Source organism: Bemisia tabaci, chromosome 1 (genome assembly GCF_918797505.1).
Source record: "Bemisia tabaci chromosome 1, PGI_BMITA_v3".
NCBI classification, from domain to species: Eukaryota; Metazoa; Arthropoda; class Insecta; order Hemiptera; family Aleyrodidae; genus Bemisia; species Bemisia tabaci.
Window position 1 is genome coordinate 41,145,209 of NC_092793.1, and position 15,631 is coordinate 41,160,839.

The 15,631-nt window shown below is 40.6% G+C and overlaps 1 protein-coding gene across 1 annotated transcript in view; it reads left to right on the plus strand.

Annotated features, from left to right (window-relative positions):
* LOC109038396 (uncharacterized) overlaps nucleotides 1-15,631 on the plus strand; it is a 150,255-nt gene that overhangs the window by 52,470 nt on the left and 82,154 nt on the right. The window contains exon 2 of the mRNA XM_072306432.1: nucleotides 7,633-7,769. Within this exon, the coding sequence (XP_072162533.1) occupies nucleotides 7,633-7,769 (137 nt within the window). The remainder of the gene's footprint in view (nucleotides 1-7,632; nucleotides 7,770-15,631) is intronic.

Below are 15,631 nucleotides of genomic sequence, written 5' to 3' on the forward strand. Positions count from 1 at the left end.
AAAAGGAAAAAAAAAAATTTAAAAAAAAATAATAAGGAAAAAGAAAATAAATTCGAATGGAGAAATTTTTGGGGAGCTCCGTGGGTGTGTTAATTCTAAACTTCCACCTCCCAGAATCCTGCAAGACGGTAGCAAAGTCAATCACCTTGGTCGATTTTACAGACTTACTCAGCCTTGAACCGCGAAGTCACCAAATAATTTTAATGACGTCAATTCACAGTCCGTAGCCGAGCTACAGTTTTGAACCGCGAAGTCACCGAAGAAAATTCGGTGACGGCTATTCACAGTCCGCAACTGAGCTGTATCGGGGTGAACTATCTCTTGCTGAGCTTACAGAGCAAAGGAAGTCAGAAGCGAAGATTCAACACGTTTAGGAAGATCACCAACATTAAATCAAAAATTGATAACTGACGGCGAAAGAAAGGGGAAAAAAGAAAAAAAAAGGAAAGGAAAGAGAAAAAAAAAGAAAAAAAATCTAAAAGAAAAATAATAATAAAAAATTATCGCTGATCGGAGTGTGTGCAGAGAAAAGGATGTGATTAATTGGGGCAACTATGGCCTCTTGGCCGTAATTTTTAATAAAAGTTAATTTTTAGGTAGAGCAAAGAGTGTCTAAATTTATTGTAAAAGAAAGAAAAGTTTTACTTGGAAAAATGACCTGAAGTTTTTGAAAAATTTATTGCGATTGAGTTGAACTTAAAAAAAAAACTTCAAATAATTTATAAATAACATAAAAATAAAATTTCTAAAAATTTTCACACTCAAAAAAAAAAAAAAATTTTGCTTGGCTGCGAATGAGGTACGGGACAATAGCACACTCCGGGGAGTATAGTGTTATTACCCGGGGCCTGCACCACTTATAACGTGCTCAGCTCTCGAGCCAAACGGCTGAACACGTAGGGGATGGTCGCAGAATGGGGGCGTATCCACCAGAAAGGGTAATCCTAGAATAGGGGGGTAGATCTAGGGGGGATGTAAGAGCCCTTTCACTCTATATGAATGGTCACCTACCTCGAGAATGTATCCTAGTATCCTAGGGAAAGGAGGAACACATAAACTAGGGGATGGCCACTCTTGTATTGGGGTGTAATATACAATAACAAGTGCCACACAGGCTACAACTACTAAAAACAAACCACACAGGTAATCACACAGATAACAAACTCACACAGAACAACTCTAACAACTAGGGGTCACTTCGCTGCCGGTAGGGACCGGGGGACGTACCGCATTCGGGCTACTCAACAGGGAAGGCACCACGGGAAGGGCGCAGGATACGACAAGGCCGAGGTTTCCGGGTGGAGCACACGGGCAAGGAGGCAAACGCGACTGACTTCAGGAGGCTTCAGCGGGGTCCTCGTGGGTCTCTAGGCTTGCGAAGTTAGCGTCATTTCCCACGGTTCGCTCGCCAAAATCCTCCTGACTTTGCATGTAACATCCGTCGTAGGCTCCGAAATCCAGGAAAGAGGACTGGCTGTCGCCGTTTCGTGGGTTTCGGAGCCCGACGCCCGAGGTAGAGATGTACGAAATAGAGAGATTCCTCGGGCTATCTGACAACGGCCGTGTCTGGCGATGTCACCACGTGAGTGTCCACCGGAAACCTCTCTGCTGCATCATGAAAAACCTCGTGGTTCGACTGATTTTCCGGGAGCGATGCCAGCCCAATGCTTTCAAGACGCGGCGCTTCAATATTCCGTTATATTCTAAACGCGGATGTTTTCTGGAACGCGTGCGTTTTCTAAACGTGGATGTTTTTTTAAACTGTAACAGTAAATTTCCTCAAAAAAAAAATAAATAAAAATTTTTGATTCATCAAACTGAACATTACAATATCTAATCCCAGTTGCTCATCGCAAAACACAAGGTTCCCGTATGTACGCATCTCCAAGCGCACACTACTAAAAATTGAAATTCCCGAATCAGACCCTACTCTCCAGTATCCGATACCAGACCCATACTGTAAGATACGGTCTTTCGAAACCGAAAATTTTTACAAGTCCGAAAATCCGAATTTTTTGCACAATCTGACAACACTGTATCGAAAAATTAACTAATTTCTTGCACCATCCGGCAACACTGTAAAATTCAATGTTGCGAAATTTCACCCCTAAATAAATCATTTATTTACGTGCACCGTCCGGCGACGCTGTAACCGCCATATTGAAGAATACACCATTGCATAAACCGCATATTGAAGGGGCTACATTACACTATTGCATAACCCGCATATTGAAGGGGCAACATGCAATACTTTTACTTTTATAGCGTTGCCATATTGAATAATAATCACCATACAACACTGTAATTTAATTCGTAATTTTCTGCACCATCGTGCAACGCTGTTGGATAATTTACTGCGCTCAAGTCGGCATTTTCACCCTTCTGGGTGTAAAAGAAGAGGCGAATAAGCGACCCTTTTTGGCCTGGCTCTTTCAAAGTTTGTGAAATTCATTCGAGCATTTTCCAGTCGTAAAAGGAGGTGTATCGATAAGGGCCGTTTTTGAGCCCACCCTGAAATTCCTCAACTCCACGGTTTTTTGCTCATTGAGGGTCTATATTTTACGGAACGCATCATGATTTGGTCATAATGATTATGTCTGTTTCTTGGTCTAATACTTGCCTCTCATACGAGTCATGCTTCATCCGCACTCATGTAGGTAGTTTTACTATGAGATCTAAGAAAAAAAAGTAGGAAGCGGAATGTATGAATCAAAGTCACGAGCTCTCATCGTTGATTCTGCCCTATCCTGACACCCCCACCCCCTTATTCTAATCAACAGCGATCGTTCAAAATTCCACTCCTCAATTTTTGTTTGTTTTAGATCTCATATTAAAACTACATGAGTGCGGATGCATCATGGCAGGAATGAGACTTGTGATGTTTAATATTATCCACTTCAGAAAAAACATATTTATACGTTGACGGCGAATGCGCAGTCGCTCTTCTCTCATTTCTTGAATTGCGACCATGCTGAACATTTAAACAAAAGAACTCGAAAAAAACTTAAAAGAGTCATTATTTTCAAGTATTTCTGAGAATTAAAATTCTGAAGAGCGATGACTGCCGATAAAAATAAGGAGCGGGGGGGGGGGGTGTCAGGATGGGGCAGAACCAATATTGAGAACTCATGATTGATTCATGGCTCGAATATTTGGTTTGAAAGTTGCAACCTTGATAGCGTAAATACCATTCCAAGTCCATGTCTTTGAACAAGTGGACAGCTTTATGCAAAAAGGAACTAAGATCAAATTTTCGATTTTTTTTTTTTTTTTTTTTTTTTTTTTTTTTTTTTTTTTATGATGATGAATTCCGTATCAGGAGGGTATTTACTTACCTACTATTGAGAAAAAGAAAATCCTCAAAAACGATTTTTATCCCGCTTCAGCGATCCCGCAAAAAATGGCCGTCGCAGGATCAGGCAAGGTTCATTTTGCAATTGGGACCTACACTATGGTTCTTTATTGCGTAATACGAAACTCAGATTTCCCACTTTGCAATTCGGAACTATAAGCAGGACGGCAAGATGCTGTCATTGCTATCTCGGCTCCTGTTCGATCGATCTTGCTGATTTTTGGTACCAAGGGGTAATATAGGACGGGAAACTCGAATTTCTGGTCAAATTTTGAAAATTCAAAAATCCAAAATGGCGGATGTAGCCTAAATTGCTATCTCGGGCTGCTCGATCTATCGTGGTGAATCTTGATTGTAAAGGGGGTATTTTTGGACGGGAAACTTCGATTCCTAGCCGAGTTTCGAAAAATTGAAATTTTTTCAAATTTTGACGATGAGCTTGTTCCGTAATTTCTGATTTTTGCATTTTTTGAAGTATTTACTACGCATAAGCCACAATAATTTTCTTCGATATTTTTCGCATTTCAATCCACGAAAAACAAGTTTGAGGTTGCGTCTTCTGAGCTCTCCTTTGAACACGTGTCTCCGAGGAATGAAAGATCCCCTAGAGGATACTTACTCAAGTAAGGTCGTTTTCGGCCACATCCACCATCTTATATTATCGAATTTTTAAAATTTGATCAGCGATTCGAGTTTCCCGTCCAAAAATACTACCTGGTGCCAAGATTCACCGCGAAAGATTCACCGAGCACGAGCCGGGATAGCATTTTAGGTCACATCCACCATCTTGGATTTTCGAATTTTCATTTGATCAGAAATGCGAGTTTCCCGTCCAAAAATACCCATCGGTACCAAAAATCAGTAAGATTCACCGAACAGGAGCCGAGATAGCATTTTCAGCCACACCCGCCATCTTGGATTTTTGAATTTTCAAAATTTGACCAGAAATTCGAGTTTCCCGTCCAAAAATACCCTCTGATGATACCGGAAATTAGCATGATCGATCGAACAGGAGCCGAGATAGCATTTTAGGCCACATCCCTAATCTTGGATTTGCGAATTTTCAAAATTTCACGATTCACGGGTTTGTTGACCTATTCAAGGGTTTATCGATCAATTCACGGATTTTTCGAACGAATCACGGGGTTGTCAATCGATTCACGGATTTGTCGATCGACTCGCAGGTTTTTGATCGATTCACGCTCGTCAATCGAATCAGTGTCGATCAAATCACGTCAATCGGTTCACGTTCCAACTTTTCGATCGATTCATGTCAGTCATGTCGGATTCATGACACCGGGTTTTCAATAATTTGTCGATCGAGTCGATTCACGCTATCATTTTTCGATCGATTCATGTCAATCGCTTCTATAAACCCTCTCGTCCAAATTGCATGTTAATATTTGCCACCATTCTCGAAATATTAGCAAGTCTGTAGGTATCCATATTTTTGGCACACCCTGTTTTGGTAGAATATCTTTCCACAGGGATAATGCACCAAGATCCATCCATATAGGTCAGTCATTGCGCAGATTTCCCCGCTCGGGGTAAGCCCCTTTCCATTGGCTCGTGACGTCAGAATTACTGCCGCGAAAACCAGAAAAGTCGGAAACAATGCTTTTCTTATGGGAGAGAGCAAATTTTTCTTAATGAATCATTTAAATTTCTTACTTTTAAATCCTTTGAAACTTTCTGTGTGTCGAAAAGAACGTTTAGACATTAGCATTCAGGGTTTCGATTTTGCCGAATTTGTGTTCTTTCATTTTTACAGTTTACTCTGCATCAGCCATTTTTACACGCGAATCTATAACACTAGATGGCTTGTTACATCGCTGACTTCAAAAATCATTTAAAAATATAAAAACGCAAATTCAGCTGAATTGAAACCCTTGACGCTAATTTCTAAACGTTCCTTTCGACACTCAGAAAGCTTCAAAGAATTTAAAAGTAAGAAATTTAAGTGATTCATTAAGAAAAATTTGCTCTCTCCCATAAGAAAAGCATTGTTTCCGACATTTCTGGTTTTCGCGGCAGTAATGCTGACGTCATGCGCAGAAGATTCTCATTTGGGTTTCGGGAATGACTGACCTATATGGATGGATCTTGCAATGCACCTCCTCCCTTCTTCGTATGGGAGGAAGGGGTGTTTTTTCTGTTGGGGTTAACCCTCTAGTGTGTAATACTGACACCAGGGTCGTCCCCCCTATGCAGTCAGTGCTAAAACAATCTATAGTTCCTATTGCAAAATGAGCTTTCTCGGATTCTTCATTTTGCAATAAGGAACTATAGCCTTTTTTTGTAATTTTTGGCAACAGTGTGATGTTTTCGAAGAATCTGTCAACACAGGGTGGTAAAGGAACTCCATAGCTATAAAATGAACCATCAAACCGCAACATTGATCGTTTTGAGAAAAAACGCCAATGGTTTTTGCAAAAGTTGCTCTCCTGAAAACCTACCATACTGCCTATAGTTCCGAATTGCAAAATGCTATCCAAGTAATACCGACACGTATGATCCACTTGTATTTCTCTAACTGTATTTTGTTCCATGCGCATGATAAAAAAAATGGCATAAAACCAGCTAAGCGCGAATTTTTCTCGAATTTCACAAATAATATGTGGCAACGCTGCGCTAGAGCGGGAGATTAATACATAACTAAATAAAATGTGCATAGAATTCCAAGTAATGTGGCCACTGCGTATGAAAAATAAAGGTTCGTGAGCTTGCGGAATGAGCTCGACGAGGAACACCCTCCGAATTCTGAAATAATAGATTTTCCGGGAATTCAGGCTATAAAATACGGCAACACTGGCTGTTTTTGGGGGGGGGGGAAACTTTGAATCTAGAAAGGTTTTTAGAGGAAGGTTTTGACCATCCATCCATTTCATGCCAAACCCAAGCCCAAGTGGCAGTGATCGCGATAAATAGCGATTTTACCGGTTGGTTGTCGCGATTATATCGGTGGCACACTGAAAAAAAAAAAAATCTATGTGTATTTACCAAGAAAAGGATAAAATTACTGGGATTTCAGGGTCCTATTTGATCCCTGTTTTTTCAGGGTAAAATTACCATTTATAGAACTGGTAATTTGACCGAGAAATCTCGGTTAAGTTATTGAACTTTCTCAGTAATTTTACCGAAGCAGCCCGGCAAATCTACCGAGGCATGGTAATTATACCGGTCTGAACCGATTATTTTACCGCGTTCCTGTTAATTTTACTGGAACATCTGAGTAACTTTACCAGAAATACTTGGTAACTTTACTGACTTCACCCAAAAATTTTCTTGCCCCCCCCCTCCCCGCCACAAGTGAATTTGTAGAATTGGGCGGCAGGCATGAGCATACCTACTCATAATCCATCAGTGCGCTCTGGCTGACATTGCGTGAAATATTCTTGCACGTTATTACTGAAACAGTTTAGGGAAATATCAATGATTTTTTCTTTTTTAACTAGTTAATTATTAAGTATATCAGTAATTTACATTAGTCATTAACCCATTTACACTTATCTGAAGGTCCTTTGACGAGGGCGAGCGTAAAATCCTCGGAGCCTCCGTGGGGATTCGAGCCCGAGTCGCAGCGGTGGTAGGCCAGCATATTGCCACCAGGTACTACATGGCTAGTGAGTGTAAACTCAAGCCTCTACTAAGATGGATCGGCGCTTCGCAACCTCACAACTTTTATCATTGCGTAGTCTGACACCGAGTTTTCATTAGACTTTTTTCTATTTTCCCTCCTTTGTATTTTATTTCGTACCTTGAAATGCGATTGGTAAAAAAAGGTTTTAATGGTAAGCTTATCATTCTGTCTTGGTAACATTACCAATAATTGGTAAAAAAAATGAGATGGTAAAGTTACCTACGGACCTTGGAAATACGCCGAGAATTTTTTTTCAGTGCTGCTCCTCTGATGGGATCGTTATGAAACAGCGCGTAAAGTGCCGAAAACCTCGCATTTTTCGCAAAAATCGGCCTTCAGACTCATGATAAGGCAAGTATATAAACACATGACCAAATCATGATGCATTCCGTAAAATATAGTCCTTCAATGAACAGAAAACCATGGAGTTGAGGAATTTTAGGGTGGGCCCAAAAATGGCCCTTATCGATACCCCTCCTTTTAGACGAAATTTCATGAAATTTCAAAGCGTGAAACACCGCCGCTCTGTCGAGGAGAGACGAAGGACTTCTTCGAGTAACTCCTAAAAAAAATGTTGTATGTGTATTTGTGTGTGGTTTTTTGTTCTTCCTTTCTTTATTTTATCCCCTTCTGTTTACAGTCCGAACTCAGTTTACGAGGCAACAGGTTGGAAACCATAGAGGCGTTGCTGCTGAAATCGAACCCCCGCCTAAGACGACTCGATCTCAGTCGAAATCAAATTTCCGAACTCAATTCCATGCATCTCACGAACAACAAGTAAGGAGATGATTAAATTTTCTTTGAGGTGTTTTCCCGTGTCCCAAAGATTCTTCTAGAAGACTGCAAACGATGGTATTTTCAAAATTGATATTCGATTTGTCGCCTAATTAATTTACATGTTTCATCATTTTTAGCAACACAGTTATGCTGATTGTGAGTGAAATGTAGAACCGAAACTAACGAAAAGCAGGAAATAAGGCACTAAAGTAAAAATATTTTTTTAAAAATTTGCCAAGCCTTTAACTTGGCTCATTATATTTTTGAGAATATAAGCACCCCACAGGCAAGAGAACTTCACTGATGGTTTCTTGAAATAGACTATAATCAAAGTCTTAGTTCAAACCCAAACTAACTAACATAACCTCGTGTGCGAATTCTTCAGGAGTTAAGTAATTGTGTTAATTTATTGAAACTTAGTCACTAGGCCAATTCCCCTTCGTTAAATGTTGACGGAATAGGAAAAAAATCAACATTTTGTACAAGGCAGTATCACTTGAATGAAATATAAAGATTGGTTAAGAGGAAAATCAGTCGCATTTGAGTCATTCAGTCTTCCTCACTGTTCTTCATTTTTATCACTGGGATAATGTTGTCGACCTTATAAAGGAAGAAGAGCTTTTCAGCTAGACAGCTTACTTTTGATAAAAACCTTCCATTTGAAAGAAAATATGGAACCGCTGCAACATGCGAGTAGCGTCCCTGCTAAAAATGAGTGTAATGTTAACATTTTGATAACAATGTGCTAGTATTAAGTTTTAAAGCATAATACTGAGTAACACAATGTTAGCAATATGTTAGTACTCATCAGCTATGTGTGAAAATTAAGTTCGTTAGTGATACACTAAATGATTATAACCTAATCATGTGAGCTATATGTTGGCATTATAAGTTGGTCAGCATTATGTGCGTATTACACTCGACACTGTAATTCTAAGCATACATGTGCGGGATATATGTCGGCATTAAGTTGGTCAGCATTATACGAGTAATATCCCCCTGGCCGCTATGCGGCCCAACCCCCAGAGGGCGATTCGCGTTCTTTTAGGCCTACAAAAAAACAAAAGAACGACTGAAGAAATTGAAAAAATTTTCATACCCGACCCTCATTTATCCAATCTCCTTCTGGCTGGGAGCAATGAGTCACTTAAGCTCGGGAGGGATTTGCCTTTAAATAATCGAATCTTACAGTTTTCGGTACCTACGAGAAGAACGATGCGCACGTTAAAATTTCACGGAAAATTGTCTCCGCGGAGATAAAACGCTTCCTTTTAAGGGGTCCTCGAAAACGTGTTTGGACGACCGCCGTGAATCTTCGAATCTACGCGTCATAGACGGAAAGATGGCTGCAACGAAGCCAACCTGCTTACTATCGCCACGCTGCCGTTGTTGACATTACGATTTCTCGTTTGAGGTTAAGTAAGTTCTACGTGATAGTTTCATATCCGACATGACTCTGTATAGCATTCTGATTGAAAAGCTTAGAGATTGAAGAACAATGGGTATGAATCTGAAACAAAGTAACCCACATAACCTCCAATTGATCAACAGAAACCAAAGACATTGAATCACGTGGACCGTGCGTCCGGCTCGGTTTAGTACACTGCCGTGCTAAGGAAGAACGCCGTATGAACCAAAAAATTTTTTTTTGAGTTAGACATGAAATTAGACTTAGTGAAGCATGCTCTGTTCAGTGGTGAAGTCAGAAAAGGCGTATCTTCATTAGTTCCAGAGATATGGAGGGGGTGCTTGCCGTATGTCCCGCATAGTGGCGAGATTGCAACGATTGACTGCCGTGTGTCCAGGAAACTCGGAACGCGGGTGGCACTCACGGCGTTTTTCCCTATGCTTTGTGGACACACGGCACTCGCCCCGTGCAGCGCTCGCCAATTCCTGGACTTTTGGCGAGGTTCGGCCATTTGCCACCCCCACCACCAACTCTTTTATCCGATTTCAGGGTTCCAATAATGCATGCGCTGATTAATTGCGATCACATATCGACGGTGCAAGTCGGCAATCGCATAACTCGTTTGCGGTGTCTGAAAATCTCCGCAACTATGTTATTTTTTTAAAGGAGAACAAATGGACATGATTCCTTGAAGTTTTTGCAGAATTTTCCTCGCACATAGAAGAAAAATCACAGCCGTTTTAAAGAATTACCGTTGAGTAGTTTTCCGTTTAAAAAATAAAGTATGACAGGAAGTCTGCGACGTCGCAAACCGAGTTATGTGATTGCCGACTTTCACCATCGATATGCTGTTTGTCGTCTGCTGGTAGCATGTGATTCGTTTCTGGACAGATACGCATTCCCCTTTCGTTATCATTTTCGTTCAAAATGCTTCAAGGTGCAAGTTCTACCTTATTCTTTTAAGAATTAGAAGCTAAGATTTTGCCGTAAAATTTTTACAATATATTATTTTTGTTTGAAGAAGATCAATGAGACCTTGAACAATTATTTTTTTTTTTTTTTTTTTTATGGTTAATTGTTTAATTTTGTTTTCCTTCTTTATTTATGTTCAAATAAAATGAGAAAGGGAGAATTCAAACGCCGATACAAACGAGCTACATTGTTTACTTGGAATTTTAACGCGGATTTTTTGCTAGAGCTGAAGGTCATCTTCGGAACTAATCTGCTCTATTTTACCACAGGAATGATACGAATGCACTCATATAATATTCATTATTATAATAATATTTGATACATACATACATAAAGTCGCTTTTATAGCGCCGCCTCGCGCTCTGCGACGCCCAATCGCCATTGCCCCCTATCCTCCCAGAGATCATCAGGCAATAGGCACCTTCTGATCTCCTCCTCCACCCCTTGTCGCCAACCTTTCACAGGACGTCCACGCCGTCGCCTTCCGGGAGGAACCCAATCGAAGACCTGCTTGGGCAACCGGTCGTCTGCCATCCTTCGCACATGTCCATACCAGACCAACTGCTTGGACCTGATATCGTGCACGATGTCCTTCTCTACACCCATGATCTCGCGTACTTTTACATTGCGGATACGCTCTCTTCTTGAGATGCCAGCAGACCTCCGCCAAAAGTCCATCTCAGTTGCCCTAAGCATGTCTTCAGTTCTTTTCTTGAGTTGCCAGACCTCACTCCCGTAAGTTACGATACTCTTCACGATGACGTTGTAAATTTTCCTTTTGGTCTCCTTGGAGATACTCTGGTCCCAGAGAACCCCATTTAGCATCGCGATAGCTTTCCTGCCTTGCACATTCCGAGCTTTAATAGCCCGATCCAAATTTCCGTCCTTAGTTAACCAAACTCCTAGATATTTATACTCTTCACAGTCCTGAATTTTCCGACATCCTCCAGTTCAATGCTTTGCTGATCACCACCGATAACCAACTTCTCCGTCTTAACCACATTTACTTCCATTCCCCACTTTCGGTATACTTCCACTAGCTTCCGCGTCATGTAATTCGCATCTTCTTCGTCCTGAGCTATTACCACCTGATCATCAGCAAAGCACAGAGTATAAAGGGTGCCATCTTCACGTAGCGGGACGCCCATTCCCGAACAGCATCTTTTCCATTCCTTTAAAACTTCTTCCAGGTACACTTTAAATAAGGTTGGCGACAAACAACACCCTTGTTTCAGTCCTTTAGTAATCAAAAACCCCAACGATAAGTCCCCATGCGATTTAACCCTAGAAAAAGCCCCACCATAAAATTCCCTAATAGCCCTAATTAGTCCCCCACTAAAACCCCTTTTGTTTAAGGCTTCCCAAAGTTTCATCAATGGCACACTATCGTAAGCTTTCTGGAGATCCATAAACACTAGATGTAATTCCTGGCCAACTCCCTTCTTTTTCTCGATGACGTGGATAATGGTAAATGAACTTAGAATTAAAAAAAATCAATTTTTGGTCATTTTGAACTTTAACCGGCCGCCATTTTGGAAATTTCGGTTTTTTTTGAAAATCTAACGTCAAATTCGTTTTTCTCGTGTCAAAATACCCCAACATACCGATTTTCGCGCAAATCCATCGAAAAATAACCGGTGTGAATTTTCGGCCATTTTGAACTTTAACCGGCCGCCATTTTGGAACGGTTTGAGATATTGACTTCGGGTTTGCGCGAAAAGTTGTCTTTTTCTATGTTCTTTCGAACGAGCTATCACAAAGGGGGTCTTCCCATTTGAAAATTAAAAGTTGAGGTCCTTTGCCCCCCTAAGGGGGAACCCCTTGAAAATTTTAGGGCTGCCAAAAAGTAGCCCCCCTTGACCTAGGAATATCCCCCAAGTTTCAAATCTTTACTTTAATTAGGTAAAAAGTTAGAGGGGGTGGAAGGGACTTTTGGATCACCCTGTATATTGCGAATGTAGCGTTATTATTGCGATTATAACAGTTAAAAAAGCTATTTGTACAATTTAATTTGGCTGAATTAGCAAATTATGTAAAATTGCTGATTTTGAAAAATTATTGTTAAGTTGGCAATCTCATTTCGCGATTTTCGCAATAGCAAAATACAACCGTGTGCGCGCGCTCTAGGAGACGTTTTTGGGGCTGATGTTCTTTATTGGTACCAAATATTATAAGAATCCATCAATAAACACGCATAATATGGACTCAGAGGCCTGCGATAGTTTAAGAGATTGACTTTAGGGGCCCACTCATATCGAGGCTGGCTGTTCTAGTGGTAAAGTGCTGGACTTCGGACGTCAACTCCATCCCGAATTCCCGAGGCGTGGATTCTAATCCCGACTAGGACGGCGCGGATTTTAAGGTAAGGAGAAACTCTTTGATCGACCCCCTAGTTTACTAACGCAGCTGCACTTTCGAAGGGAAAATAGTACCGAAATCGTCTCCTAGAGCGCGCGCCTACAGTTGTATTTTGCTATTGCGAAAATCGCAAAATGAGATAGAAAAACCAGCAATTTCATTCGCGCGATTTTCGGATTGTTTATAAGTGGGTGTACTAGCAATTTCACATTGCGAAAATCGAATTTTTTCATTTTGCTTTTCCAGCAAAAATTTGTTATGTTGTTTTACCACCCACATTGCAAGTCCCGTTCTTAGCAATATGACATTTCTATTTTACCCACCCTTCTGGGTGTAACAGCAATGTTTTTTTTTTTGCGTGTGTGACGGACCCTAACAACAGAGCGCGCAACGGGTCTTCATTAGCTGATTATGAGCCGCATTCGGTAGGTAGTGCGTCACAAGGTGTTTATTTTACCAAGTTACGCCTCATCTACGTGAATTGTTGGGCAACATGGATTAACCTGGTGGCATATGACGTCCTACCCAGTTTCATCAATTTTGAACCGAAATTTGTATGCTTTTGAACGCTGAAAACTACGCCGAAAAATGATAGAAATTAGTAAAATTTGTAATTTTTAGGAAGTTTCATATTTTTTTTTATTCTAACTAAAGCTTATTGAGAATTAAAAATCTTATTCCACATATCCTTAAGATTAAGGTGATGCCGATTTTAATGTCAACTTTTGTCACCTAATGGTCGAAATCAATTTTCTTCGGAGTGAACCTCCGTTCATCGAAATGTGGAGTATTCTATGCATTTGTGGTGTTTTTGAGACTGTTGATCCCCGCAGCATGTAGGTAAAATTTTTCTCAGGTCTAAAATTAGACCATTTCAATGTACTCTCAGCCGCTGAGTCGGAAAATGACCTTCGTTTCTTCCTACCACCTTTCACTTTTCCGAAAAAGCGACTTTTTCCCGGGGAAACGAGCTATGACATATTTTTGTCATGTACACAATTCATTATTTCGATACATTACATACACCGTTTCTCGTGTCAAAATACCCCAACATACCGATTTTCGCGCAAATCCATCGACAAATAACCGGTGTGAATTTTTGGCCATTTTGAACTTTAACTGGCCGCCATTTTGGGACGGTTTGAGATATTGACTTCGGGTTTGCGCGAAAAGTTTTTTTTTTTAATGCTCTTTCGAACGAGCTATCACAAAGGGAGTCTTCCCATTTGAAAATTAAAAGTTGGGGGCCGTTGCCCCTCCAAGGGGGCCCCCCTGAAAATTTTAGGGGGGCCAAAAAGTAGCTCCCTTTGACCTAGGAATATCCCCCAAGTTTCAAATCTTTACCTCAATTAGGTAAAAAGTTAGAAGGGGTGGAAGGGACTTTTGGATCACCCTGTACAGGGTGGCCCAGACTAGACCTACCGTACCAGGCATTTTCTTCGGTTAATTTGGGTCGTACGAAGTCCAGGATTGCAAGGATGAATAAGAAATCGACCCCAAGGAATCCGAACTTCATGGTCCCAGAGCCACCCTGGCGTTCCTTGGGGAATAAAAAGGGGGTCCGTACTTCAAAATTCAGGGTTTTTGTCAAAATTTTGAAATTATTTCATCAAAATCAGAATGTAAGGAAAATTTTAAGTTAAATCGACACCAAAATATCCAAAATCCGCCCGTCCGTGTCCAAAATACCGATCCCTGAAGGTGGGGGACAGAGCCCCCTTTCAAAAGAATTCAAATTCGTCATATTGACGTTGAGACTCGGAAAAAATGTGTATTCAAAGGTAATCTTCCCCGAGGAATCTAAATTTGAGGGTCCTGTTGTCCTCAGAGACTTTTCTGATGGGGCACAGGGGTAACCTCCAAACCGGTTAAATTTAAAAGTTCTGATTCCCCCTGTGCCCTATCAGAAAAGTCTCTGAGGACAACGGGACCCTCGAGTTTGGATTCCTCGGGGTCGATTACCTAAAAATACACATTTTTTCCGAGTCTCAACGTCAATATGACGAATTTGAATTTTTTTGAAAGGGGGCTCTGTCCTTCACCTTTAGGGGTCGGTATTTTGGACACGGACGGGCGGAATTTGGATTTCTTGGTGTCTGTAAAAACTTTACAACACTGTATAGTTTTTAGTTGCCGGAACTTTACAGTGTCGATTTATGTTAAAATTTTCCGTACGTTCTGATTTTGATGACATAATTTCAAAATTTTGACAAAAACCCTGACTTTTGAAGTACGGACCCCCCTTTTATTCCCCTAGGAACGCCAGGGGGGCTCTGGGACCATGAGGTTCGGATTCCTTGGGGTCGATTTCTTATTCATCCTTGCAATCCAGGACTTCGTGCGGCCCAAATTAACCGAAAAAAATGCCTGGTACGGTAGGTCTGCGCCACCCTGTACATACACATATCTTGTAAAAACAGCAATTTGTGAGGTGGTGAAAATCGCAATCTTGAGATTGCTAAAGTAGCGATTGATTTGAGTGAGTTTCGCAAAATAATTAGTAAAAAAAGCAAAACCATACGCCAATTCGGCAAAAAAATTTGCAAATCTAGCAAAAATTTTAGCTATAACAGCATAAACTAGTAATGTTATTGTCGCAAAATTTTAGTTTGCTATTTTCGCACAATAAAATAACTATTTTTGCAAATTGTTTTGCCATTCTCGACAGGAGAGTGGGCATTTTAGCAAAAAAAGCGAATTGCAAAAATCGCAAGCCATTTTTTGGCATTTTAGCAAATATTTTTTTTCCGTGCAGTCTTATAAATCATTATTAGTCACTCAGGTGACAATCCCTGAGAATATGTATGATAAACTACGGTGCCAAACTTTGATTTTTTACACCTTCGAAATTTGAGTAAAGTTACCTTAAATACGGTCTGTGGACCATATAGTGCGGCACTGCGCGCGCGGTGCAGTAAATATTTTTCAGAGGCTATTTTTGCCTTTAAAATGCGTGATACGGCAAAACGGACAAAATTTTCGCCGAATGAATCGTAATTTTAAGTTTCTACTCCAGAATGACACCTTAAAGTTGCATAAATTCAAACTTTGCACTTAGGACCTTTTTGCCCCGTGAGAAATGGGTTAAAATTAAAAATTTTGAATTTTTCAAAAAGTACCTATG